The following is an 18,511-nucleotide window of genomic DNA, read 5'->3' as shown; positions in this document are numbered from 1 at the left end:
GCGCTGTTTTAGAGTAGAACAGTAGAGAGACAGCTTGAAGGTGATTCATTGAACCCTCTGCCAGGCACTTTATTATGAATAGCAGAGTGATCGTGTAGATGTAGTTATAGTGGTTGCTTAATGCACCTCAATGTGTTAAAGTGATAAGTCAGTAACAATTAACACTATCTAATCATCAAAGAATCTACATATTTGCTCTGAATGCATAGAGCCATTTTGCCAATTGTTACCTCTAGTGAACTACTATTTAAAAGGTCAAATGCATTCACTTTTGACTACAGACAGTGTTGCATTCACTCATCAAAATATCATTTAACTCTATATCAACCATATTGGTATTATATGGAATGTTGGAAATCTTTAAGTTCCTGTCTCTTAATCCTCCTAATACACCAATAAATGTTTTTCACAGTCCAAATTCTTACCTGTCTAGTTCTGAGCCATCTCATTGAAGCATATGTTACTGTGTGCCACATGAAATTTGGAAATTTTGTGGTAAGTTCCTATGGAAGCAAACTGCTGAGGTCGTCTATACCTAGACTTACACACTACTTAATCTAACTTAAACTAACTTACATTAAAGACAACATGCACACCCATCGCCGAGGGAGAACTCGAACCTCCAACAGGGGGAGCCACTTGAACCATGGCAAGGCGCCCTAGACTGCGCTGCTACCCCATGCGGCATGCCTTATGATCTGTTAGACATACTTATGGCTTGGACAGAATGTTTAGCTGAATTTATTTGAAGTAAAAACTCTTTGTCATTCATAAGACAGTCGAGTCATAGCAAGGTACAGCATTGCAGCACGACATTCTGAGTCCCTGCTGTAAACATGAGCTTAATTGGGAGATAGATAGATAGATAGATAGATAGATAGATAGAGAGAGAGAGAGAGAGAGAGAGAGAGAGGTGGTGGTGGGGAATGGAGGGGAAGAGGGGAGAGAGAGGGGGAGGGGGGATGAGAGAGAGATAAAGAGAGAGAGAGAGAGAGAGAGAGAGAGAGAGAGAGAGAGAGAGAGAGAGAGAGAGAGAGAGAATATACTTGAAGGGATCAATGGAAGATAGAATGCTCACATCATCTGTTGTATCTGAATGAACCACATGCTTGCAACAAGTAGTTTTATTTGTAGTGGTAGAAAGCACTGTCTGCTATATAACTTGCTTTGTTTCAGTGTATTTAAGTTATTGTTTTTTAATTTAATGGGAAATATAACATAGAATAGCTCAAAATGCGCTCTTGTGGGTTAACGTTCTCTTTTGCAGTTTCTTCCAATTGTTTTTTTAAGAGGTCATTTGACTTGAACTCTGCGAGCTGTTTTGTATGGTGTGAATTATTTGTCAAATGGCAAAGCTGACAATTTAAATGATAGCTTTTAAAGGGATTCAAAAAGTTCATAGATGTAATATAGAGCATTCACTGCCCATACTGGAGTTAATGTTGGGGGGTCATGACTCTAAACAGTTTCATTACTGATATACAGCTATGTAGCTGATGGATTCTGTTAGTGGTGTTGTGAAAAAAAATTTGGAAATATTTAAAACAAGCAATACTGAAAAGTGTGACTGAAATCTTTAGTTTGCTTTGTTTTTTCTGCTCTATTTTTGTACAATAATGTTAAGTATGAGAGATGGTTATCCTACAAATAAAGGGTATTCTTGTGAACAAAAGTTATCCATTTTCTAACAGGACATAGTACTGATCAAATATAGGAAAATGTATATACATTTGTACAGAATCAAGTACTTGTTGAGATAAGGGCCATCCTGTCTTATGATATCCACCTGTCTGTTGACACTCAATCTTAGACATCCATCATCCCTCCTCCTTAAAGATTCAGAGACTCATGAACATGCCTGGCCACCCAAGGATTTGGTCACATTCACGGGACACAGGCTCCTGTGATGCACGGACGTTATCGATGGGTGTGGAATACACCAATCCCTCGAATGTTCCCATAGCCAGAAATATAACAAATTAAGGTCAGAAGAATGAAAGTCCAGGCTACTGGACCTCCATTAAAAACCCACTGATCATTAAATGTTTATATTTGGTATCGTTGTACAAAACTTAGAAAGTGGGGTGGCTTTGTGCCGTACATGAATGACATTTGTTGTCTTTCCAGAAGGCTACGTTCACCAATAGTGAGGGTAATATGTAATGCAGAAATTGATGATAAACAGATACTGTTAATTATTGCTCATGTACCAACTGAATGTTTTATTTGTGTGTACCAAAAATGTTTTGCCTATTTGTGCATGCTAGGCATCCTCATTGGTCTCTAGTGCTAGATCTGTAGTGATTTTTGCAACTCATTTAAATGATCGATTTTCAAATGTATTAAATGAAACAACAATTTCACTGTTACCAGTCACCGTTTTATTTATTTCACGACGCGTTTCGAAGGTTTAAACCTCCATCATCGGGTGGGTTTACATTAGTAAGTATTACATTTGTGTGTGTGTTGTGTTACGATTTCTGGAGGAACTTGTGGCACTGCCTAGTGTAGAAACGAGACACTATTTCAGAATATGGTTTAGGAACTGAAATAGTGTCTCGTTTCTACACTAGGCAGTGCCACAAGTTCCTCCAGAAATCGTAACACAACACACACACAAATGTAATACTTACTAATGTAAACCCACCCGATGATGGAGGTTTAAACCTTCGAAACGCGTCGTGAAATAAATAAAACGGTGACTGGTAACAGTGAAATTGTTGTTTCATTTAATGTCAGTAACAGTCACGGTAAAGCCTAACCTAAAAATGTTCGCATTTCAAATGTATGTTTTTTTTCCCATGTACATTCATTTTTATGCCTTTCCATGTATCGACATGTTCTTCTATATATACTAGGTACACATAGTACAGGTTTCTTCCATCTGCATAAACATTTCTCTGCATATAACTTAAACTGTAGCACACTGCACATGGTCCTGCTCACATGCTTTGGAGCTGACTGGGGAATCATGGAGGCTGCAGAGGACAAGAGTAGAGTGAGGTGTTGGTGTGGGGATGGAGGGAAGGTAGGGTGGTGGGGCATTGTGTGTTTTAGTGTGAAATTTTTATTTATTGTAATTTTTTATTTTTTATATCATGTTTGGTTTTTGGGATAAACTGTGAATCAATCTGAACATTGTTGTAGCATTGTTGCTCTTTTGGGTGTTGAACATAATTTTGTTTTCATTTATGGTCTTTTGTGTGAAACATTCTTCCTGTCGAATGAGCATTCGCTTTCTTTTGTTGTGTTTGCATAGAAATGCCATGTCGGTTTTTATCCAAGTGTGGTGGTGTTTTCTTTTATAAGGTGTTCTGCAAGTGAGGAGTGGGTACATTCACTCTTCAATGCCCTTATGTGTTCTTTGTACCTGGCATTAAAATTTCTAGAGTTGCAATTGTGACACATTGATCCATATGCCCTTGAACTGTTGTATTCATACTTTTCCTTGGTTGCAGTTTTAATTTCTTTTGTATTATGATATTTGTCTTTAAAGATACATAAATTTTACGTTTTCTGAAAATGTAATTAAGCTGGTTGTGATGGTGTGCCATTAGGTGTTTATGTTATGGGATGAGATTTCTGAAGTAGTATACATTGTGTGTTACTGTTATGTGTTGGTATATCTAGGTCATTTTTAATTTTGCTGTTTTCTGACTGTATTTTCTTTTTCATCATGTTGCATAGTTTGTGTACTGTCTTATTATTGTATCCATCGATTTTTGCTGTGCTGATGATCATGTTTAGTTCTCCTTGAGAGTTCTTTCTGCTTAGAGGTGTTATGCACAGTCTGTATACTATAAGTGTGATGGCTACTATTTTTTGAGAATATGAGTGGTTTGATTTTTTGCATTTTATCATGTCTGTAGTTGTCTCCCATCCGAAAATGCTGAAGGTTTGTCTGTTGTTAGATTTTGTGAATCTGAGGATGAATTAGTTTATTGTTTCTTCTGTTTCTAAAATGAATGTTATTTATCTGGGTGTGTCAATTGTTTATATGTTCCTACGGTTCCTCTATGAGACATATTAGTTGCCCATGTATCTGTGCCAATGTCATATTTTATATTTTTGTGTATCATTTCTTCATAAATTCTAATGCAATGATTCATTCAGATATTTGTTAGTCTGTAAAAGATTGGGTTTCCCATCGGGTAGCCTTAATTTAGTAAATAGAATGAATTATTAAATTGAAAGTAGTTTTGCTTGAAGACTGCTTCTATGAATTGTATGAGTGTTTCTGTGGTGGTGTTTGGAGTTTCAGAGATAGATATCAGTTATTCTTTAATTATATTAGTTATGTGAGCAATAGGACTGATGTGTACATGTCTTTCACATCAAAGGATATAAGTTTTTCAGTTGATGAGATGTGTGTGTCTTTTAGTTTTTGTACTAATTCCAAGGAATTTTTTGCATATCTGTTGTTCTTTAGTTATAATTGTTCAATTAGGTATATGTGTGGACACTTTGCTATTTTATATGTAGAGCAGTCTTGAAATTGATGACTGGTTTCATGGGAATATTGTCTTTATGTATTTTTGGATGGCTTCTGATCATTGGTTCTGCTTTGTGCAAAAAACCCATTAGCACTGTAGTTATAGAATACTACAATTTTTTCGTTTTGTGAAGAGCATAATTTTACTTTTATGAACATTTAAAGTAATTTACCAGTCTTTGCACCACTTTGAAAAATTATCAAAATCTGACTGAATTTTTGATATCTTTTTTTCAGACTGTACTTCATTAGTGCTCGTATTAAGAAGGGTGTAAGACAAGGCTGTAGCCTTTCACCCCTACTCTTTAATCTGTACATCGAGGAAGCAATGATGGAAATAAAAGAAAGGTTCAGGAATGGAATTAAAATACAAGGCGAAAGGATATCAATGATACGATTTGCTGATGACATTGCTATCCTGAGTGAAAGTGAAGAAGAATTAAATGATCTGCTGAACAGAATGAACAGTCTAATGAGTACACTGTATGGTTTGAGAGTAAATCGAAGAAAGACAAATGTAATGAGAAGTAGTAGAAATGAGAACAGCGAGAAACTTAACATCAGGATTGATGGTCACAAAGTCAATGAAGTTAAGGAATTCTGCTACCTAGGCAGTAAAATAACCAATGACGGACGGAGCAAGGAGGACATCAAAAGCAGACTCGCTATGGCTAAAAAGGCATTTCTAGCCAAGAAAAGTCTACTAATATCAAATACCGGCCTTAATTTGAGGAAGAAATTTCTGAGGATGTACGTCTTGAGTACAGCATTGTATGGTAGTGAAACATGGACTGTGGGAAAACCGGAACAGAAGAGAATCTAAGCATTTGAGATGTGGTGCTATAGACGAATGTTGAAAATTAGGTGGACTGATAAGATAAGGAATGAGGAGGTTCTATGCAGAATCGGAGAGGAAAGGAATACGTGGAAAACACTGATAAGGAGAAGGGGCAGGATGATAGGACATCTGCTAAGACATGAGGGAATGACTTCCATGGTACTAGAGGGAGCTGTAGAGGGCAAAAACTGTAGAGGAAGACAGAGATTGGAATACGTCAAGCAAATAATTGAGGACGTAGGTTGCAAGTGCTACTCTGAGATGAAGAGGTTAGCACAGGAAAGGAATTCGTGGCAGGCCGCATCAAACCAGTAAGTAGACTGATGACCAAAAAAAAAACTTCATTGCAGATAACTGCATCATCTGCAAAAATCTGAGGCTACTGTTAGTATTGTCTGCAAGGTCATGATCATACAACATTACCAGAACAGTTCCCAGGGAGACACTCAAAGTTATCTCTACTTCTGGCAATGACACTGCCTCTGAGACAGCATGCTGTGCCCTCCCTTCCAACAAATCCTCAATCTAGTTCCAAATTTCACTTGATATCCCAAACAATCATACTTTTGGCAGTAAGTGTAGATGTGGTATTGATTTGAATGCTTTTTGGAAACCAAAACGCACTGCATCTTCAGGAATCCCTTGAAACATGGCCTTCAGGGTGGCATGTGAGAAAAGTATGAGTTGATCTATATTTTCACATTCAGTGATGGCTAGTATATCGTACACCATTCTTTTTGAGACATTTAAGTATGTTTGAGCTCAGAATATGTTGTAAGATTCGTCAATAAACGTATGTTAAAGATATTGGATGGTAGTTTTGTGGATCACTTCTACTAACTTTCTTGTAAATGGCTGTGACCTGTTCTTTCTTCCAATTTCTGGGCACAATTTCTGTTTGTGGGATGTATTATAGTTAAAAGAGGTGCTAACCTATCTGCAAATTCAATTTAGAATAATATGATAGGTTGGGGCACTAGAGCTTTGTTCAGTTTTAGTGATTTTCAGCTGTTTCTCAACATTTTCATTAATATCTATATTACTAATCTTTGCAGTGGCAAAAGAATGAAACTGGGGCAATATCCCTAGATTTTCATTTGTAAAAGAATACTTGAAAACTGAGTTCAGTGTTCCTGCATTTGCTTTGTAACCCTCAATTTCTGTCACTGTCTCAGACATATGTGTCTGGATACTAACTTAGGTACTTCTAACATGCTTTACATGTAACCAGAATTTCTTTGAACTTTGTAAGGGATCCTTCAATGATATTCTGCTGTAGAAGTAATTGAAAGCTTCATGTGTTGCTCTCCTGACAGCCAAATGCATTTCATTCAGTGTATCCCTATCTGTAGCCCCATGTATTGTTTCACATCTCTTACTCAGTGGCCCTTTTTCTTTAGAAGTTTCAGTGCAATTACTGTATACCATAAAGCATACTTCCATCATGAAATGATATACTGCATAATGATCTATAAAGTGCATGGTCAAATGAACAACTGTTTTGCAGAGATCACAATTCTAGATCATCCCACTGTAAAACAGCAGCAATATTTTGCAAACGGAAAAAAATACACCACATGATCACATAAAGACTGGAAAACATACTTACTGAACTGACAAAATTCAGACAATTTATAGCATTAAATAGCATTATTGTAATGCATTACATATTTACTTTCAGTTCTGTTGCTCAGTTATTACTTTTTGTATAAGAGAATTATAATTCATAGTAATTTTGTAACATACTGTTACTGATCTGAACTGAAACATGATATGGTTTTGTATAAAACCTTCCTGTGCCACCACTTAACCCTCGTGCATGCATATCCAACGTGCTGGCAGCAGTTGAGAGCTTTGAAACTCGACATATTCCTTCATTATTGTTCTGACAACTGTTATGTACAGTGCAGTGATTGTCAGTGCTAAGGGATTTGTTAAATGCAGAATTTAGTGTAACGCTGTCATTTCTGGTGCATTCAATGCACCGCACGACTGGTCGTGTAAGTATTTTTCTACACATCTTCCAACATAGTGGTTATTTTACTTACAACGTTCCCATGGCCTGTGTTCAATACAAATTTTTATTTTAGGGCAAGAAAACATTTAACTAACAAGGAACATGAATGGCTCTTGAATGAAGATCTAGACTTTACAAAAGATGTAGACACTGTATCGGACAACGATACTGATGAGGAAGTGGAAGTAATTACTCGTAATGCCCATGACACTGAAAGTGAAAAACAGTATGAGTCAGCTGAAAATTAAGATAATAACTGTCAACCAGGTGTTACTGGTGATTGGTTTGTGGGAAGAGACAAAACTTCTAAATGCAGGAAAAGTACTAGTTCTGCCACAAGCAAAGCAAGAAGGAAAAATAGTGTAAAAGTTTTTCCTGGGCCGAAAGCTATTGCCAGGGATGTAACAACAGAGATTTCTGGATTCCTCAAGATAATTAACGTAGAAATGTTCGATACTATTCTGAAATATACAAATAAATATATTCAGCTCAAACCAGAACTTTCTGACTATCAGAGAGAAAGAGACAAAAAATAAACGACGAGAATTGAAATACTGGCAAGTCTTGGGTTACTTTATCTCTTCGGAATGAAGAAAGCTAACCACTCGAATGTAATGGAACTATGAAATACCTAAGAAAGCTAACCACTCGAATGTAATGGAACTATGGAATACCGATGGATCAGGGATCGAAATTGGAACAGCTGTGATGAGCCACAAGCGGTTTCTCTTCTTGTTGCATTGTAGGCCTATTCGTTTCGACGATAAAAGCGCAATAGAAGAGAGGAGAAGATCTGAGTTGGCCGCAGTACGTTTGATTCTGGATGAGTTTGTAACCAATTGCAAAAGTATGTGCAGCATTGGTGAGTTTGTAACCATTGACGAGAAACTTCAAGCTTTTCGAGAACGTTGCGGATTTAGATTAGATTAGATTCCATAATAAATTATTTGTGTTAATTGCACAATAAAATTTGTTATTTCGATATTATTAGTATCATTTTGAGTGATACTATAAACCCTTAAAAACAATAAACTAATTAATATCAATACTAGTGTGAGAGCATATGAAAACAACTATAGAACTGAGCAGCGAAAGTGGCGCACAAAAAGCGTCGCGCGACTGCTCGTACAATAAAAAAACGCGCACATGCTGGAGGGTCAAGTCAGTTTCTTTGTGTGCGGTTGTTATCTCTTCCTACACTTAACAGGAAGTTCTGATAGACTGAACAACTATCACCAACTGCACAAAATACGCTAGTCTGTCGTTGTCTGAGAACCCTCCCTCCCTCCCACAACAATAAATGGTGGCAACGCATCAGTGCAAAAATTATGCACAATACAATTTAAGTTTTATTGTAATTAATAAACGAATTCACCTGTAATCGTACATTCTGCATACTACTTGTCTTACAGCATAGACGTAATTTGCTTTGCGTATATTAAGGGACAGTTAGTACACACGAAAGAGAAATGGAAGAATATAATATTGTCTTAACTTATTTCCATTACTTTATTGTAGAAACCAATGTATATGAATACAAAACGTCTGAATAAAATCATTACAAATATTTCAGTACAACGAATAAAATTTTGACACATGTATTTATTTGAACAAACGTGAAACCACTCAGTATAGGTGAGAATAACAACAGCTATTATGCACTTCATTAAAGAGCAGAAGGATTTAGGCACCTAACTTCTGTGCTAGATGCTACAAAGCTCAAAGTCGTAAAGCACACACAGAGTTGAAAACTTTGGAAATTTTTTATAACATTTCTAGGTACCTTACTTAAATTTTCTGCAGGCATCCCATCACATACTTCAAGACCACAATGCAATGGAAAAGATAATTTTTCGATTATGATAAATATGTTTGTACCATCATAAGTTTCCTGACGATTATGTTTACTGGACAAACACAGTTTAAGTAAGGTACTGACAAAATGTGAATGGCAACAGTTGCTGTAAAATGTATCAATTAATTGTAAGAAAACAGTTACTGCAGATAGACAGTTGGCCTGGATATAGATTCGGTTAATAAACATATTGAAGCAAAAGTTTTTTCTACAAGCATTTTACATTACCTTCCAACAATGGAGAGTTTTACATAAAACTTGAAAAACCAAATTTAAATATTCATGACTCCTTTGCAGTTTATGTTTTATTTTTACATTGATGCAAAGTGAGAGAATTGTCTGATCTTTTACATCATATCAATGTGTGGATAGTTTAAATTAAATATCTTATAGACAGATATTTCAAGTTTTAAAATGAGTATATATGAGCAATTTAACAAAATGATGCATACATTTAAATATCTGAAATCAAAGTAATAGCCATATTTTAAGACTTGAAAAAATTTGATAATTTCATTGCATTTCATCCACGTACTTATGTATCTTACTGAATGTGGTTAGTTATCTGAGCTCTTTCTTGGCTGATGGGAACCATCGTCCTACAGAGAACACTATTTACTTCAGGCAACAAAATACCTCGTTGAAATAACATAGAAAGTTTCGTTATCCATGAATTAACATAAAGAGGAAATGTGCACCCGTGAGTCTGCTTCACAATGCCAGCTCAGCCATTTCAAGGTAGATGAGAGTCAAAAGTGTGTGTGTCGTGGAGGAGGGTGACTCTTGCAAAGAGAAGTGGGGTGTGAACTTGGGTGTTACATTTTGATGGAACTTTCCTTGAAGTCTACTCACAAGTTTCTAACATTGAAGTTTGCTTTTAAATTGTTGCGAGGGTACTGAGATCTTTCTTGGCGCGTTAACAGATATCCAGCATTACCCACCATGGCCATTGAGAGTCGAAATGGAGCTTAACTAGTGATTCAGTGTAATAAAAATACTCAGTTGTTTCCGCTTTGAATACTTGACATTCTGTAACATACTTCGGACTGAGATCAGTGAAGTTTCGTCTCCAGTTAGATGCAGTTGTGAATCCTGACCAAGATCGGCACAAAGAAGGCGTTGTTTAGAATACAGGGCGACTGTTTTATATGTTCTTAATCGAATGTTAACAGTAGTAGGTAAGTTACACTCTGCACATCTCTTAGAAGTTCTTGCCGTGGAGAAAATACTGTAGAGCCACAAAATGCACACACGACTTTGAATGTAAAATGCCCTGAGGCATTTATGATGCTCCTGCCAAGTTTTAATTGACTGAAAATAACACATACTGAGGACAACCAGAAATAAAGAACTGGGTTTTGTAGAGATGCTGTAGAACTTGTAGTACTAGTATTTCAATGTTGTTGTTCTTCCCAGTGATTGTTCCGTGGTTACAGAGTTCGCTTTTGCATTTGTGGTCTACTGCATCAGGATAGGAAAGTTATTTATTTTAACTTCGTGGTCGGATGCCCATCTTAGTGCCAAAGTAATTGTAACTGAGAAGTGAAACATTTTTATTCTTTCGAGACGAGTCACATTCTGTCTAGTTTTGAACTATGTGCAATAAATAGCTCGCAGCCTTATTAGCAAGAGCACCCTTTGGTCCGTGTGTGAAACACACATGGTTATATGTGATATCTTAAATCATGTGGTACCACTGAGACGAAAATAAATAACAGGAACGTCCCATGCACTATACACAAAATATAAGTCTGCACTTTTCGGCGAGGAGAGAATCGCTAGAAGTAGGATGACTTGGGGCTGGTACGGATTGTTTCCGCCCATTGTCACACATAACTAGGAATAGTGTGTTGTAGAAATATAGCATTGTTGGAGGCATTGTAAATACAATGTTGATTCTCGTGAGCTACGTGGCATCTTCCCCCCTTCCCCCCTTCCTCCCTTCCCCCCCCCCCCCCCCCCCCCCGCCCCCCACCGCAGCAGCCCACCCGCTAGGCAGTGCATACACTGTTCCCGAAACTCCCTTCAAAAGTGCCAAGTGAAGGTGCAATAAACAAAAAAATAAATTGTTAATTTTCTTCGTGTGGGATACCACACGCCTGTATATCTGTTGAAGGACATTGTGTAGGTTCCACTTCGACTGTTGTTTGTATGTATTTACTTTATTTAACTTAAGACGATTGCCCAGTATCGCCTTTACAGGCCATTATCAAGTGCTGCAGACGCCAACATGTCGTAACATATCCGTCTATTTAACAATAGACATGGAAGTTCTGAAAGCCAGCACATATACGTGCTTCTGTCAAATTTAAACCAGAATGCTCCATTAAATTTCGGGGGTGCAACCACAAATGGCACTTCTGTTAATATTTCGGACATTTGCCGTTCGGCCGTCTTCAGTGTGAGCCGAAAAGCAGACTGTTTACTGCATTGACAATGCAGAAAACATTGCTACGTTCTTAGACACTGTATGTGCTCACTTTTATTTTTACAAACGAAAGTGAGCACATACAGTGTCTAAGAACGAGGCAAGTGTTTCTATCATGAATATTACTGCAGTCAGTAAAATTCTGCTTTAAATTTGGCGCTAACACGTGTATATTTTCGTTTTCAGGACTGCAATGTGCACTGCTAAATTATGGGATATATAAGGGACGATCCTGCAAAGCATTCCATTGACATCTGATCCTTCACAACAACCTTTCCTTACCTGATGACCTGAGAGAAGCCAATCACTCTGACCTCTTCTCCATCCCTGACGACCCTCGCTTTGACTACTCCCAATTCCCTACTGCCCATGAACACACAGATATCACAGTCCCATCCCTGGCTTATACACAAATGCAACACACCCCCTGGTCACCACCGTATTACCTATCACTACCTCAAAAAATATCCTTTCTCCTTGCAACCCTCTATAACACTATCCTCTCCACAAGCTACTATCCCGAACTGTGGAAAACCTCCAAATTCCTTCTGTTTCTCAAATCAGACAACCTCACCCCCAAAGGCCTCCTCGCACCGCCCCGTCTACCCCACCTCAGTGCTTAGCAAGATCTTTGAATCCATCCTCTGTCATCACGTCCACCGCCATCTGCACCAACACCATCTGCTTCCTATTACCCAATGTGGCTTCTGTCCCTCCTTCTCTGGTGATGACAACTCCCAAACCTCACCCATCTCCTGTCTAAACAGCTCAACAACTGTAAATGCGCCATCCTTGTCTCCTTTGACCTAGAGAAAGTGTATGATATGGCATTCCAGTTTCCTTTCCAAATTCCAGACTTATTTGCTTCCCATTAACTATGTCCACCTTCTAGCATCCTTCCTCTCCAATCGCCCATCCTATGTCCTCGTTAACAACACCAATTCCCATACCGTCCCCCCCCCCCCCCTGCAGGAGTGCCATCCCACTCTCTCACCCCTCCTTTACCTCTTATACACTGCTGATATGCCTCCTTCCATCTGGCCCCTTCAGTATGCTGATGACAGTGCTTTCCTCACCCTCTATCCTACACTCCAGAAATACCAACAATCCCTCCAAATCAACATCAGTCACTTTACCTTGTGGTGTAGCCAGTGGCTCCTTAAGATTAACCCCTCCAACACCCAGGTAATAATTATAGGACACACTGCCCACACCTTCTGTCTCCATGACTTCTGTCTTACCATTTATGACCATCCTATCCTGCTAATTAACAGACTAAAATACCTTGGACTAACCTTCAACTGGCAACTAGCATTGGAATCCACCAAATAACCAACCTATAGAAAGCAACAAATCGACTAAAACTACTAATTGGCTGAACATGGAAACTCCACTGTCCTTCACACGTACACATCCCTAATCCACCCCATCCTTCACTGTGCAAATGTTGTGTGGTTATCTGCCCCTCCCACTTTCTATAAGTCCCTCCTGAGTCTCGAACCTCATGCATTTCACCTCATTCTTCGCATCCATTTACCTTCCCCCACAAGGATCCCTTACCAACTCATCACATTCCCGCAGTTCCTCACTCACATTGAACACCTTTGAACAACCAAGACCATACACAAACTGGACTCCATTAATCCTATTGTTTCCCCTCTACTTTCCAATTCTTACATGCTGCTGCACCTTTACCAACACATTCCACCAAATCTTCACTTACACATCCTCCACATGCTTTCCCAAAGAAACTTCAACCATCTCCCTTTCCCAGATCGTGAACTCTGCTCTGATATTTCCCCAGCCTACCACCTATAAGTCAATCCCACTCAATCCACCTTATCAAGGTTTATTTTTCCTTCCATCCCCATTATCCTTACTCCTCCTTTTCCCTTCTGCCTTTCTTTGCACACCATTCTTTGCCCTACAACTATTATTGTCACCAAATCCCACCTTTGCTCCACCCCATCTTCTGCCCCAGCAGCCACTCATACCCTATCGCTGCTTTGCATCAGCCCTCTATACTTATAACCTCACATCCCTACCCTCTTAAACAGCCAACTTTTTCCTTATCAGCAGCTGACTCCTTATCCCGTGGCAGGTCCTTCCAGTTTCTAGAGACAGGAAAATGCATCTTTTAAGTATCAGTGTTTTGGTAACATCTTTTGAATGTTTTAAATGTGTACTTCCTGTGTTTAATTTTACCTTCTATTATTACTGATTTTTAAATACCAGTGCAAAAAGTCATCTTTCGTTTAGCAAAGAAAACTTCCATTTTATTTTTCATATTTAAATAATTTTAAATTCAGTGTAACTATTCCCACTATCTGTTTCTTTCTTACTGTCTCATTTAACTTCTCATTGTCAATTAGCTGAAGAGCGGTTTGCCTGTACCGCTGACAGCCCACCTTCTGCCCATATGGGGTGTGGGGGGATGAAATAACAATAAAGGAAAAAAAGGCGATTAAAATTGTTTATATTTGAGTGCTTTACTGCAGCATATTTGTAACCGAGCGCGACTCCGATGCAAGTATACAGAGTGATTCAAAAGCAACTACACACTTTGTGGGTGTAACGTATCCTTCAAAATAAGCTTAAAATGTTAAACAAAGTTTTGTCTGAAATTGCTTTATTTCAGAACTGTGCAGTACAGTAGGGATCAAAGTGCAACATAAACAACACAATCAGCAAGCAACAACATGAAGGGACCCAAAATTCAACACAACTACATACTGCGCATTTACCCCAGAACATGTAGGCGAAGACAGTGATGTGCTCTTTGGATGTCTTACCACTCTGGGAATGTTGCAGATTTGTCAGTTGCCAATCATTGCAGTTCACTGCTGTGCTTGTGCTACATTCTCAGTTGCAACACCATACATGAGCTCCTTGAGATGGCCCCAAAGATGGAAGTCCAGGGAGTTAAGATCCAGAGATTTGGCTGGTCAAGAAAATGGTCCTCCACGACCTATTCACTTATCAGGACAAGCACCATTGAGACACTCTCTTGCCTCCAGACTGAAATGTGCAGGGGCACCATCATGCATAGTTGCTTCATGTAGATTGTGGGATATCATGAAGGAGACCAAAAATTGTTGGGACACTCTGCCAGTCAGGTGCTGTGGAACAAAATGCAGTCTGTGTAACTGGTTGTCCACTGTACCATACCAAATGCTCACTGCAAAACAATGTTGAGATCCTTGTACTGTAGAGTCTCACATGCCTACAAGTGCATGCTATAAATGTTCGAATAGTGGATCAGCAGCATGGTGCTTGAGTAACTACTGACACAAAATTCTGATGATCAGGGTAGTCTACAGGCGTCAGCTGCTGTACCTTCTGTAGGTGAAATGAGAGGAATTAGTGTCTACAAAGCAGGTGCCATACAGTTGATTGAGAAACCCCTACAGTCGCAATTGTATGATAGCTACATATGGTAGGAGCTTCATCTATCATTTTCAGGGCTCATCTGTTTGGAAATATTCCCATATACCATCGTCTTGCTGATTGTGCATTGCCTTCTGCTGTGCTGTAGAGGAGGTGCTTACCCACGTATTCATTGCTTGAGTACACCACTGTACTGCACACAATGACTGCAGTCTGTAAACTACGGACACAATCAGTGTACATAGTATATCTGGTGATGCCGCGCTACAACAGTGCCGTAGAGTACAACAGACCACACCAAAGTTAACAAAGGCATTTCGTATCAGAACCAATCGAGCAATGTAAAGGGCTGTTCAAAGCGATATTGTATGTTGTATGTTAAGTGGGGACCTAGAAATGATGGGGAGGCACTGTCGCCGCCGCAGCTGCAGTGGTCCACAATGCCACAATGACTATCGCAGTCCACTTCACCCCTCCGCCATCCCATACCGAACCCAGGATTATTGTGCGCTTCAGACCTCGGTGGACCCCCCTAGGGAATGTCTCACACCAGACGAGTGTAACCCCTATGTTTGCGTGGTAGAGTAATGGTGGTGTACGTGCACGTGGAGAACTTGTTTGCACAGCAATCGCCGACATAGCGTAGCTGAGGCGGAATAAGGGGAACCAGCCCGAATTCGCTGAGGCAGATGGAAAACTGCCTAAAAACCATCTACAGACCGGCCGGCCCACCGGACCTCGACACAAGTCCGCCAGGCGGATTCGTACTGGCGCCCAGGCACTCCTTCCCACTCCGGAAAGCTGTGCATTAGACTGCTCGGCTAACCGGCCGGGCTCAAAGCAATATTAGTTAATATGCAGGTGAACACAACACGAGAAAAGTCTGTAGTTGCCCATGATGTAGTGTCAACCACAAATGACATTATGAATCATAACTCGGAAATAAAGCAGTTTCAGACAAAACTGTATTTAACATTTTATTCTTATTTTGGATGCATACATTGCACCCAGAAAGTGTGTACAGTTACTTTTGAATCACGGTGTATAAGCACCGACATGAAGGTAAGGGGTTAGCGTGGCCCTCGAATGGAAACTCTTTGATCACCCCTTACATCAGGACGTGCTGATACATACAGCATTTGGGAATCAATCACGAGAAATTAAATAAAGTAAACAGCCAAAGGGGAATGTTTATAATGCCTTTCGGAAATTTAGATCGTAAGAGATGAAATTTCTAGAAAGTAAATAATGGAAATGTGTAGATCAGTGTTTCTCTTATCGCTTTTCTTTCCTTGGCGTCGGTGGCCAGCAGACTGACGACTGCACAGAGAAGTGGAAAGATAATTAGTAAAATACGACGACAGTAGAAACAAGGATGTTAATTATATTTTATACGGCGAAAACTGCAATACCGTGTGGGCAGGTGCTGCACAAGTGATCATCACAACATATACTTGTAAGGATCAGCGTCACTTTTTCTTAAATATGCCACCAAAGAAACCTTCCGAAGCGGCCGCCGTCTGCTCCAGTTGGACGACGTTGGCGACCGCCGTGCAGAACTCCTCGGCAGCGGTGCTCTCGTCGACGCCGAGTAGGCGGCGTGCGGAGAGCAGCAACAGTGGCGGCGCGTGGGCCGGCCCGGCGGTCCCCACGCGCAGGCCGCGCGCCGCGCACAGCCGGCGCAGCGCGCGCTGGTCGCGCGACAGCCGCGGGAGGCGCGCGCGGGCGGTCAGAGTCAGCGCGCAGCCGAGCGCGCACGGCCGCGCCGCCACGAACCCCAGCCGGCGGTCGCGCGCGAAGCCGTCGGACGCGGCTGCGGAGAGCCGCGCGAGCGCGCGCTCGAGCCGCGCCACGCAGTCGGCCGGCCTGCGCGCGCGCACCACCACCCGCAGGTGCTCCTGCACGTTCAGCCAGACGGCGGCCTCGCCGTCGGCGCTGAGGAAGACGCCGCGCCCGTGCGGCCAGTGCGGTCCGTTGATCAGGCTGGCGGAGCCCACACTCTGCGCCGGCGGCAACGGAATAGCCAATCCCTCGGCGCGGAGCCGTGCCAGGAGATCGCCCCTCCCGTCGAGCACGTCTTGGAGAGTGACGTATACGCCGTCTGAAACGTCGCCTCCCTCGAGGGCACCGCCCTCCAGCTCGTTCAGAAATTTACGCTCGACCATTTCCAGCTCCGACAGTGTCATACCGAGAGGCAGGGGCAACCCGTCCAGGTTTCGACAGACCTCCCCGGTGCAGTCTCGCACGCACTTGCCGGAAGAGTCGACGTCCGGGAGCGCGAGTAGGGCGTCGTCTCCCTCTCGGAGGTCTCGGTCGCTACGGAACGAAGAAGGGGGATGGTCTGCGGGCACCTGGTGAGGTCCGGCCAACACGTGGAGTTCGCACGCGAGGGGTACCATCAGCTCCGCGAACACGGCGTAAGACTCGGCGTCCGGAGCGAGCGCGCCGCCGCACAGGTAGACGGCTTCGTCCAGCTGGTCGGGGTCAGGAGGTGGGCCGTTCCCGGCGGCGGCGGCGGCCGTGACGGCGGCGTCGCGGCGCGCGGCGGGCCAGATGACGTCGAGGAGGCAGTGGTCGCGGCGCGTCTGGCGCCGGCTCAGCTGCTGGAAGCGCTGCGGCGGAAGGTGCCTGCGCGCGGCCAGCGCCACGTCCAGCTGCTGGTAGCAGCGCAACAGCGCGCGCGCCGTCTCCTCCTCCAGGTCGCGCCGCGAGCTCACGCGGTCGGGACTGCCCACTGCGCGCATCCAAACGACACAGTCTCAGCACCGCGCCTACTAGAGCGTTGCACGCGCGTCGCAGATCAGAGTGGTGTGCATTTGGCTGCGGTATAATTCCAATCCCAAAGAAAGCAGGTGTTGACAGATGTGAAAATTACCGAACTATCAGTTTAATAAGTCACAGCTGCAAAATACTAACGCGAATTCTTTACAGACGAATGGAAAAACTGATAGAAGCCGACCTGGGGGAAGATGAGTTTGGATTCCGCAGAAATGTTGATACACGTGAGGCAATACTGACCCTACGACTTATTTTAGAAGAAAGATTAAGGAAAGGCAAACCTACGTTTCTAGCATTTGTAGACTTAGAGAAAGCTTTTGACAATGTTGACTGGAATACTCTCTTTCAAATTCTGAAGGCGGCAGGGGTAAAATACAGGAAGTGAAAGGCTTTTTACAATTTGTACAGAAATCAGATGGCAGTCATAAGAGTTGAGGGGTATGAAAGGGAAGCAGTGGTTGGGAAGGGCGTGAGACAGGGTTGTAGCCTATCCCCCATTTTATTCAATCTGTATATTGACATTAAAATCCATGGGGAAGAAATAAAAACTTTGAGGTTTGCCAATGACGTTGTAATTCTGTCAGAGACAGCAAAGGACTTGCAAGAGCAGTTGAACGGAATGGACAGTGTCCTGAAAGGAGGGTAGAAGATGAACATCAACAAAAGCAAAACGAGGATAATGGAATGTAGTCGAATTAAGTCGGGTGACGCTGAGG

General features: G+C 41.6%; 1 protein-coding gene across 1 annotated transcript in view; it reads right to left on the bottom strand.

Annotated features, from left to right (window-relative positions):
- LOC124606083 overlaps positions 1-18,511 on the bottom strand; it is a 375,104-nt gene that overhangs the window by 83,731 nt on the left and 272,862 nt on the right. Inside the window, exon 10 of the mRNA XM_047138048.1 lies at positions 16,519-17,751. Coding sequence (XP_046994004.1) covers positions 16,519-17,751 — 1,233 coding nt within the window. The remainder of the gene's footprint in view (positions 1-16,518; positions 17,752-18,511) is intronic.

This window comes from Schistocerca americana, chromosome 3 (genome assembly GCF_021461395.2).
Source record: "Schistocerca americana isolate TAMUIC-IGC-003095 chromosome 3, iqSchAmer2.1, whole genome shotgun sequence".
NCBI lineage: Eukaryota > Metazoa > Arthropoda > Insecta > Orthoptera > Acrididae > Schistocerca > Schistocerca americana.
The sequence above is the reverse complement of the archived record's forward strand: the minus strand, read 5'-3'. Positions and strand labels throughout refer to the sequence as shown.